Consider the following 11,268-nt stretch of genomic DNA (forward strand, 5'->3'; position numbering starts at 1 on the left):
TCAGCTGATTCAGAAGCAGACGACATCGATGATCGGAGAATCTGCCGCGATTCGTGTACTACTGTGGTGTGATCTGCAGCCAGGAAGGAATATGTCCAATCTCTGGTACTTGTTAACAACAACTACAACGAGTTACTACTTCAATATATATCTCCGATAAAAATGTCCTTTGTAAAATAATCATATTATCTTTATATTATGCAGCGCAACTATCCGAGATTTCCGATGCTCCAGCCAAAGGATCTTTGTGAACATTTCGCTGCACATCAACAGAGGAACTCATACATCTTCCTTTTGCATGTTTCGAATTTTTATTTCAAACAGACCATACGATGACTACACGTGCCCATCCTTCTATCCTCACAAGGACGCAATGAGGATGAACAAATCAAAATTATTGAATTTCATTCTGGTTCACTAGGGCAGCACGTAGATATTTGGGATGATTGAGCGGTTTAATAAAACCTGTAGACGTTCACATAACGTTAGAATTCTTGATCTTCGACAGCTAAATATGGCAAAGCACCACTGACAATGTCCTGATTCATTCCGAAATGATGGCTGCTGGATCAAGGAATGATAAAGGAGTTTAATACTGCCAGATTTCTCCTGGGGATGGAAGGAAATAAGCTATTGCGACCGGGGAGCCCACTTGCGGAGTCACTCTTATTAACGTGGTGTTCTGCAGATTCTGAACGATATACGTCGACCATCTAGTCTGTTGGCCGATAAGTAGGCGGTATCACTCCTAGCGTCATCAATGTAGGCAACAATCGTAGGTCATAAGCAAAAGTGAACAAGATGAGGAACCTAGTTGCTTTTGCATGCACTGATTCGTTATTGATCCCTGTCGTAACTTCTGCATGCTTGAACTTGAATATTTAACTTATAACTGTACAATATGCTGTATAGAAGTCACGCACAGTCTGGTACCATGCTTACACAGCGCTTGGATGAATGACTGTACATGGCTCGATACGGAAATAGGCTAGACTATTATGAGACTGTCAACTGATAACTGCCCAGTTAAATCCTGAAATGCATTGTCTTGTAAGATTCTCTTGGGTGCTAAGTACTGAACAGCGGCTGCCAAAGCTCACTGCACTCACAATGGGAGACTTGAATATTCATTTGTGATGTAATGGTGTATCACCCTAGCTGGTCGCCTTCACTGCGAGACGTACTTGTTTCCAGAACTGATCCCGTTCTCGTTCCAGTGTCGTGAATCGTGTGCCAGTTTCCGGCCACTGGAAGCACGGACACTGCAACCGCTTCATCTCCTTTGGCAGCTCACTTGCCTTCTTCCCGTGTAGCACGAACACACACTTCATGATATTCTCCACACTGCTCTTCTCAGCAATCTCCGGCCAATGGTTCACCAGGAATTGGTCGGTGACGAGGACGAGGAATGAGTTGACCTGGAAGCTGAAGTCTTTGATCTGTTTCCACAGCGGAATTACCTCAGGACCTGCCGGGAACTGGAGAGTGATTTTCATAGGATGGTTGAATAACTGGTCTTCTAGGTACTTGTTCACCCAGTCCAGCATGGACCTCTCGTATATGTCGTGGATTATGTATGCACCAGTTTTACCCTGTCTCACCGAATTCCTGCACATGGCTGGGTTTAGGAGAGGAGCGCTTTCAGTCGGTGGTTCCAGGTTTGATTCAGTCGGCATGGACACAACTCGCCTTTCGAGCAGCCAATGCTTCAGGTTGATCCGATTACAATAAACGATAAGAACTATCAGAGCAACTATCAGGAGGAATCCAACGATGAACACCAAAGCAACCAGAGGCATATACTCACTACACTGCCACCAATACGGGTCGTATTCAATCACCTTAGTTCCGTATAAGCCAATTGGACTTCCACAGAGGACGTGATGACGGTCAGCCACAACAGCTCCTTTAGAACTTCGCAGCCAGCGGGAAAAAGCGGCAAGTTTACAGCTGCAGTCAAGGGGGTTCATGTCCAATTTCACGGACTCCTTCTGCATCCCTTCAAATGCCGTGTCGTCAATATAAGAAATGATGTTCCTACTAAGGTAGAGAGTGCCATTCCAAGCCAGCTTTGGTAATGATGTACGCTTGATATACCCGACTAGGTTATCAGATATGAACAGCACTTCCAAGCGTGTTAGGTTCTTTAACATTTGTAAGAGGCCATTGGTAAGCTCGGTGCCCTGAAGGTATAACTCCTTCAGTGAGTTAGTTTGATCCTGAAACAAAATACTAGGTTCACTGCTCCGAAAGAAAGTCAGCAATACCCCGCTCAGGTCAAGAGCTTTCAGTTTTGTTAACCCCTTGAAAAGGAACAGTTGAGGATCGTTCACAAATAATGCAGTTATGTCAGACAGATCCAGGTGTGTAATCATTGGTAAGTCGCTAAATGCAGACTCGTCTAAATGTTGTATAGGGTTCCCAGATAGACTTAACTGTGTGATGTTGGCGATGTCCTGGAATGTTCCATTCGTGATTTTTTCAAGTTTATTTTGGCCTAACAGAAGTCCCGTGAGACTACGAAGCACACTAAATGTACTTCGATTGATAGAATCAATCAAATTGTATCGAAGACTTAGAGTCTTAAGTTTGGAGAGGCCATAAAATGTGTCATTACTTATCCTTGTTATCTTGTTATGGTCCATGCTCAGCATTTCAAGGTTTATCATATTCGCAAATGGTTTCGTTGAGAGAGTCAAGATCTGATTGTAGTCTAGGTCTAGTTTTGTAAGATTACCAAGACCTGAAAATGTTTCTGCTGTGAACGCAGCAATTATATTCGAATGTAAGATAATCTTCCTTAAGTGTCGTAGTCTCGAAAATGTACCATCTGCAATATTCTCCAAAGCGCAGTCCGTAAGGGAAACTTCCCTCAGGTTTGTACTGTTTATAAAAACGGATCCATCAAGGCTAACGGCCGTTCTCGGCCAACAGTGTCTGGCGCTTACAGACACTATTTCTTTACCAACCGCACGGACTTTTTGAAGGACTTCATTGAATGGTGCGTTGAGACAGTCGAGCAGCAACCCGCCACCACCTTTGCGGACAGCACACCATCCATCTCGAAGACCGGCATACTCAGCCGAATCCCCCTTGGTCGAGGTCTTTGCCGATGTTGGATGATGATGGTGATGAAGAGTGAAGGCCAGTAGGAGAGGAAGCCACAGAATACCCGAGAAGGGGGCTGGTCCAAACGCCTGTAGAATGAAAGCAGTTCATAAGGGTGTTCCGGTGTTATCTGTTGTTGCGTGCGTTCTTTTGATACTAATACAAATGACTGGACAAAGGCTTTCGATGGGTCCCTGCCCCCACGGCCACCACGCGAACGTAGGACCAGTGTGAATACCTTGTCGAACAAAGGCACTGGACAGAGAGCCAAGTACAAAAAAAGGCAGCAAAACATTCAGAGAGAGTTAGCTCTTGGATGACTCCGTATTACTGTACTTGCATTATCAATACGCTCTAGGTTAGCTTTGCATTATTACCCAGGTTATCAAAACATGGTTTATTTTAAGTTAAAAGGTTGATCAGTTAAGAGTACAGTGGTGTGTTGCTCTCACATAGGCTATATTCTTCTATGTAGATCACAAAGTATCACATCACTTACCGCCATTGGAATAAACAATTTTGCAATATCAGCGATGCTAATCTATATCCTTCCGTTCCTACCAGAACTCGATCCTAAATGCACGTTCCTAAACATGCCAACTCACATGAAACTTGGTTAACTGACACAACCTACAGAAGGGATATCACCACTTTTTGGTTTCAATGAAGGTATTGTTAGGAAGAACTTCCTTTCAGTTAAGTGGGTCATTCATGATTTTCATGACTGACATGGATGATCACGTTACCAATCTTGATCATTTGAGGTCATGATCTCGCTTTCGAAAACCAGGAATGGATATCTGATGATATGTATAATCGTTGGTGATGGTTTTAGTAGAGTTGGTCATAATTGAGAGGTTTGGAAAGTATTGACGAGAACGCTAACGAAATGTGGTGTCAACGTTACCGATATTCAAAACTGATTAAAAGACAGGTTTTAAAAGAGATGTCATAAATCCCCTTAACGGTAAATTTTTCCTCAGAAATATGCATATTCAAATGCAAGTCTTTAAGTCCGAAAAGCGTTGCCTGGTTTTAGAATTTGATACAAGTACTTACTTCAACTCGATTACACCCTCACATTGCTCAAATGAACAATCACGGTCTACTCTAATTACTGCTACGTTTGCCTCCAGTATTCTCCCAGAGAATCAAATTTACGGCAACTATCATGGCCTTAAGACGTTGTAAACAGGGAAATTACATTCAAATATTTTCGCCTGTGTAGCCCTGGACTGCCTGCTACGGATTTGCATGTGAGTGACCTTGACGAAGAGGATTCAGCGTGAGTTCAACTGTTGCTCCTGGATCTTGATTCATTGAAGCTAAACAGGAAATTTAGGAAATACACTTTCGGTGTAAATCGTTTTATCTTTTGATTGAATCGAATATGGTTGAGTATATTGTGGTTCTCGTTCTATGATATGCAGGCTGTAACGTTTCTACCAGTTGTTCCCTGGCCGTTAGTGGCAAGCGTGATGTGGTCGGAACGTGGTACTATAGGAAGAGAATCAAAATAAGCAAGCATTTCATATCACCACCAACGAAATATCAAATATATATCGCCTGTGGACAAATAAACGCTTTGTCCCCATGGCCACCTCTAAGTCCCCCGCAACAGCTAATCTGCTTGACGTACATTCGTCTGGTTTTCATATCAATCAGTGCCGCAAGATAACAAACGATCGTGATCCGTTGTTGAGTAATAGCCCAGGCTGCGTGGTGACCACGTACTCGTGATGACGATGCTTTATTAAGCAAGAGACAAGTACATTCATCAGGCAAAAACCATGTTTTGGACAGTGAGGCCGGAGTTATAAAGGATTCACGTGGTCACTTGTCATGTTTCACGAGTCACGAGTTGGGCTTGAAATTACGACATCGGTCTGAAAGGTGACATCGTGAATCGTATGTAGCCCGCTCTTCGGATGGTTCTTCATGTCACGCATGAAAGGTGAACAGTGACAACGTGAACTCTATTTAATCGCGGCCAAAGCAGACATGCAGAAGGAAATGGCACTCGAAATGTTGATGATGTTGAAACACCAGCGTCACAAACTTATTGTAAGCTTTAAAAGATAAAATTACTCAGAGTTTGTACTTCTGGAATAAAAAGCGAAATACGAACGAGACATCAAATGGTGGGATTGCACTGTAGTTTGTCACGAACATTTAGAACGACATCTATGGATACATCAGTATCAAACCTTACCTGACAACAGCCAAAATATCCACTCATCAAAGTTGATGATAAATCCAAATACGTTTGCTTGCGATAGTTCCAGTGAGACTCAAATGTACTTTATCAAGTCCATCATCTGCAGAGAAAAACAGTTACTGCGGCAAATCATTCAGGTAGAGGTAGATTGGTTTGTTTTGAAATAGATCATCATACAGTCTGAAGAATAGATGGGATTACGTGACGAGAATTTGTGTAACTGGTGGAAAACAAGTCGAAGGTAAAACATGTCCACAACTGCGGAGAGTCTGAGCACTTGATTCAATGTGTAAACTATGTGAAAGACATATCTTGCCTCCCTGTTTCAGTAATCCATCCCAAGTCACCAGGCTTTGCAGCCAGCGAACAGTATCCGTTTTCGGTAAAATTAAGTATTAAAAGATTTTCCGGGGAATTTTCACTCTACAACCAAAATGTCGGCGTCTTCAATGCAATACAGAAATGACAAATCTGCATGCATCTCCTGCCGTGTATGATATGCTGAAGTGATGTCACGCAGTGGTTTTTAACCAGATGTATAAAAGTACATTATGCACGTCATTGTCATCCAATGTTGAATGCGGTAGATCAACCAATTTCAAGTGTTTCCAAAATAACGGAATTGACATTGTTATTAATCCATGATGAAGGTTTGGTAACTACAATGCCACCATCAAATAGTGTATTACAAAATGAAGTAGCTGTCCCATACGAATATGTTCTTCCGGACGCTGGGTATCCATCGATCACATGACCATTAGTAAAGAGCCTATTACGTTTTATCATAGTGTGGATAATCATGGTCGTCAATAGTTAATAACTGGCCCAGGTCGGATTACAAAATACAGCCTCACAAATAACATACGGGCAGATGATTAGCCCGTTACCATGGCAACCAGCACAGTAACAAGTTAGTTCACCTATTTGTTCTGATAAACTGATTTTTAGGCAAGAGTATGTGGTCAATTAGGTGATGCCAATAAGCTCTCTATGAAATATTGAAAGAACTCTGGGTTATTAATAGGGATACTCGTCTGATTTTAGTCATTGGGCAGTTGATCAAACTGTGAACATTCATAGATCGTCAGAATTATGACTTATGTATTTCTCATTTTAATTTCACCGACCAACGTTTTTCGACAAATAGCTGGCTGTCATGCTACACTGGTTTATGAACATTATCATCAATTCGTTTAGCATGTTTTGGAACGAGCTTACGTAAGTATAAATCAGCTCAGTAACCTCGACCCAGTGGACGGTGAGATCAGTAAGCTTATCACGAATGATACTAATAGGAAGGACAGCCAACTTCCTGGCGTTGATGGATTCGTAGTCTATCCGGCAAACGACTGTTAGATTACATAGCATTCGGTGGACAAGTTGATATTCTGTAGTCATTGCTAGCCCATAAACAACATTGTTCTGTGTAGTATTTTGCAGTGTGGTTTAAAGGTGCAGGCGAAGAAGGAATGGCTGCGGGACTTCTTCCTGTTAGAATCACTTCATCTATGATTTGAGGCAATTTTGACAGAAAGATTCAATGCCCATGCTTTTTGCAAATTACACAGAACAGCAATGCAATGTCTCAGATTCAATTTACATTGTGATGTGACATGGTAGTTAGCAATTCATTACCATTCCCACCGAAGAGCTGCATCCGTTGTTTAATGAGATGATTAAACTAATTCAGAGAAGAATGCAGAATGCCAGACTTCGACGGCGGGGGATTTCTGATCGAGCGAGATACTAGAAGACATCTCGACAGATTTCATTTTTGCATGAAGCAATGCAGTGTGAGATGTAGGCCAAGCAGCACGTTGAATGACTGGTTTGCGCGGAAATATCAAAACGCCATTCAAATCACCATCTCGAGGAACCGTATGTTGATAGGAGAGACTAGAGAAGCAGGTCCAGGACAGATTGCCGCGAAAATTTATAAATAGTTCGGGAAACTTATAACATCCTCTTGCAGCATCCTCTTGCAAACAGGGCCTACTCCTTACGCATCTTTCTGATTGAGGGAGTAAACATATCGAGGACACATATCGAGTGATCGATGGCCGGATTTGTCAGGATGTCAAGCCAGCTTCCCAAACTATTTATAAATTTTCGCGGCAATCTGTCCTGGACCTGCTTCTCTAGCCTCTTCCGTTAGTCAAGGCTCTTCATGACGTCCGCCCAGTACCTCTTGATGAATAAGAGACAAACCATTATTTTCCACTTTTTTCTAAGCTCCGTCGCCGAGTGTTTGTTCTGTGATAGATCTACAACCAAATCGCATTTGTTGGTAATTACTCGGCAATTAAAGGTCCTCTTGGAAAGATTGATGTTCTCCAAGCCTTCTCCAGTCAGAGTTAAACAACTGCACGCTGGCTCGCCCGAGGCAATTGTGGGTTTTTTTTATAAGCAGCGGGATGGAATACGATGGAATCGTAGTAGTCGTTTGACTCTCATGCTTCGAAGATAGAGAATGAGGAAAGGATAGTGTTGGTTAGACGTACATTAAATGCTCGGGACCTGGTGTTCTCCAAGCAGCTGGCCAGCTCCTTGGGAGATACCAGAAATTACTTTTCTTCAGTACTCGGGTTGGTTTGAGATGGTCACGCCCAGTCTAAATGAGTTAACTGGCCGTCCGTGTACACAAGTGCTCCAATATTGTCTAGGTACTCTGAGCCTAAGTCAACCCACTTGATATGCTGAGCATACGGTATGATATTTCATTTCTTTCTCGAGATATACCATTATTCGTGGAATGTCGCCCGTTTCATCGATGCTACTGATAAATAAATCGATAAATATGACAAACGGGAAGCTAGGAAAGTCTGCAGAATGGCTGAACAGTTTAGTTGATGTGTGTTTTATGGCTTGTTTTCTGTACGGTTAAACAAAGGTCATAAAGCTAGGTAATATCATAACCCAGGTTTAGATCTTCTTGGTTTATAAGTTGATAAATATTTCAACAGAAGAAAACTTTATAAAAGGATGACGATCAGCACTGAGACATCAAAATTGCATATGAATCCTTGGAATTACGGGGCACCAGGTAATATGAGCCAACACCAAGTCAAATGGGACATCCTCTACGATCCACTGTCAATGCCGAGCTTTACAAGTATGAAGCCACCAAATGTAGCATCAGCGATATCGGCTAGGTGTACCACGACAGTTTAGTTTTGGAAGAAACCGTAATACATTTTCATTAGTTGGAAATGCCGTCCTCAGCGGCGGTTTCCATGTTGCTCTTCTTGCCCACCTACAGTTAAAACATGTTCTAAAGGTGCGACCAAACCCCGCCTCCATCCGGCTGACTCTGCTCACTGTTTGTCTGTAACAGTGATTGATCTGCTTGTGTTGCGGTCATATCGATCTCTTTGATCGCCAGATGTCTGTTTTTATGTAAGTTATTGATCGGAATACAATACGTATGCGTAATCCATAGCGAGTCACGACAGTTCCTTTCGAAGAAGGTATGCAAATAAAAAGGCTTGTAAGGTGTTGCATGGGTCTCCAGTCTATAATTCATCGTAAACTCTTTGCCCCTGGAGGAAATTTATTCAAATGACGTATTCCATTTTATTCCACAGCCATAATTTCAACCGGTGGTGCCCTGATCAAGCCTATTCATTACATCATTTCAGCGTCTGTTGATATACGAACAAAAACATATTTCATTTCCTCCTCTGCGTCCATAGCATCTATCATAATCCACTGTCATGTCAATATGCCCGATTAATTAATTTCATTTCCACAGACGCATAGTTAGTGACCTAGAAATATATTGAATTCAATCATCATCGCATCGATTATGTGTTTTATATCAGAATAATTAGATATCTTCGGTAACAGTTTTTGATTATAGCTACGCTACCAACTACTTGGTACATTTTTATTCGAGATCAGATTTAAAACAAATGTAAGTTCTTATATAGCGCTTTATACTGTACAACTGTCTTAAAGCGCTTTATCCCCAGCTGAAGCCATAAAAGCTTTTCTGTAGCAACCAAAGAGCGCTACAGACTACGCTACATTGGGTCATTTCGAGATAAACTGAAAGAAATTATTCAAAGTTTGCATTTGTTGAGACCTGAGATGATTACTTTGGAAAACATGCCACGTGTTCCTTTGTCTAGCAAAGGAAAATGGCGAAATAATGCGTCGAGGGCACGACTGTGGATGCGATACTCGCTGACACAGACTCCCTCCATCACATCAGGATGTCATTACGTTTACAGCACACGCTTCGACAGATGACTGTAAGCCCAGATCATAACGGGTTGAGATCCGCTTATTGTTATTCATCATGATGGAAGTGGTTACTTCACTCAATTAAATATTTGAAAATGAGAAAGATTCGGGAGAGTCAGCTCATAGCACCGCCATTGCCAAGAAAATGAAAATGACACCAGGAATGTGAGAAGAAAAAGGAGACAATATAGTTCTCTCTTACCAATGGCCTACCGACTGTTCCATGGTGATTTCAGGTTATAACAATTCTACCCTCTAAATGACCCCGCGGAATGGAACGCCAGTAATCAGTCCCAAGATCAGTTGATTAGTGAGGCGCAAGGGTCGTGAGGGATTGCATTGCCAGGGGCAAGGTCATATTTCAGACGTGAGGGCAGTCATACATACAGGATATCCGTGGGAACATGAAAGATATACTTGTAATGACATTATGCCCTAGCTGTATACCCTACGGGAGATCAGCCAGTATGAATACGGACCTTCGGCAAATCGAAAAATCGTTCCCTTGTGACGTATTCGTATAGATTCCGATGACGTACCGGAAGTCATGAGACAACAACACATATTGATACGGATACGTCACCCGAACTTGATTTTGGCCATCTTAACATAGGCCTACTCCTTCAGGGTTTGTGAACCATGCAGTGCTATATCAGAACTGAAGCTTCACCTTTTTCTCTGATAGCCTGTGTGTCATAGTATTACATCGGAACTTGGCTGATGACAATAGTTTTGTGTACATATTACGGGAAGAGGAATGTTTATGTCCACTTGACGAGACACAACACTGATGTATCACTACTTTACCTTCCGTGTCTTCCTTCAGGAACGATACCGAACATCCCGAGATTTCGTATCCTCGTGATCCCGTAATCCCGTAAGCCAATACACACATATACACCCGTAAACCTTCAAATTAGCCAAACAAAACACTCAAGTTATCTTTTGAATACTTGTCACAAATCCACGATAATGACATTTATATATACCAAGGACGATGCTTTACATATGGCGACTGTAGCTGTCGATTTTGCAACAGTTGCGATGTCGTAGCGCCATCAGGAGAGAACCGTTCGTATCCATTGCATCAAACTAGTGCCTATTCCAAAATCATATAAATCACTCTCGTTCTTCACGATTTGATTACATTTTATATATCCTGAACAGAAGAAATGTCCCCTCCCTTGGAATAACGTGTGTGTACAGATTTCCGGAGGAATTTTTAAGTCGATTTCTGATCAAAACATCAACAAGAATTCGCTCTCTCTCGACTCTTTCTTAGACGTTGATGATTGGAGCAGAGAACTCCCAGATGCCTTGGCAACGCTCGTGGTAAAGTGAAAACAAACGGTAACCATGGAAACTGTTCAGTCGACAAGAAGATGCTGTTATCAGCAGTTCTTGCAATGTTACTTTGCGCGGTATCTGAGACGGGATAAAGAGCGCTAATTGCCGCTAAGCAATGAATTAAAGAAATCTCTTAACCCTTGCTGCATCCAATATTCTGGGAAATCAATTATCTATATTATTCTTTTCGACACGGAGTAAGACTGTGGAAGTATCATGAAGTTCCCCAAAGGTTCTTTTATCATAAGCCGAAATGTTGAGTTACTGCTATTTATCATAGCACGGTTGAACTATACAGCGCCGCCCCTCAAATCAGTAACCGGCTAATGATTTTGACAGCGCGCGCCTGA

The 11,268-nt window shown here is 42.1% G+C and overlaps 2 protein-coding genes across 4 annotated transcripts in view; both read right to left on the bottom strand.

Annotated features, from left to right (window-relative positions):
* LOC135493417 (cyclic nucleotide-gated cation channel alpha-3-like) overlaps nt 1-10,845 on the bottom strand; it is a 33,628-nt gene extending 22,783 nt beyond the window's left edge. For 2 of the 3 annotated variants that reach the window (XM_064780754.1, XM_064780752.1), the window contains exons 1-2: nt 10,379-10,845; nt 5,321-5,426 (exon numbers count right to left, since the gene is read on the bottom strand). The gene's annotated coding sequence lies outside the window, so the exon portion shown is untranslated. The remainder of the gene's footprint in view (nt 1-5,320; nt 5,427-10,378) is intronic. The other variant, XM_064780755.1, reaches the window with a different exon arrangement.
* On the bottom strand, nt 52-3,736 carry LOC135493651 (insulin-like growth factor-binding protein complex acid labile subunit). Its single transcript, XM_064781140.1, has 2 exons — nt 3,608-3,736; nt 52-3,197 (listed from the first exon to the last, which is right to left on the bottom strand). The coding sequence occupies exons 1-2, from the start codon at nt 3,611-3,613 to the stop codon at nt 1,155-1,157; spliced, it is 2,049 nt and encodes a 682-aa protein (XP_064637210.1). The 5' UTR covers nt 3,614-3,736; the 3' UTR covers nt 52-1,154.
* Nucleotides 10,846-11,268: the final 423 nt, after the last annotated feature.

This window comes from Lineus longissimus, chromosome 9 (assembly GCF_910592395.1).
Source record: "Lineus longissimus chromosome 9, tnLinLong1.2, whole genome shotgun sequence".
Lineage (NCBI taxonomy): Eukaryota > Metazoa > Nemertea > Pilidiophora > Heteronemertea > Lineidae > Lineus > Lineus longissimus.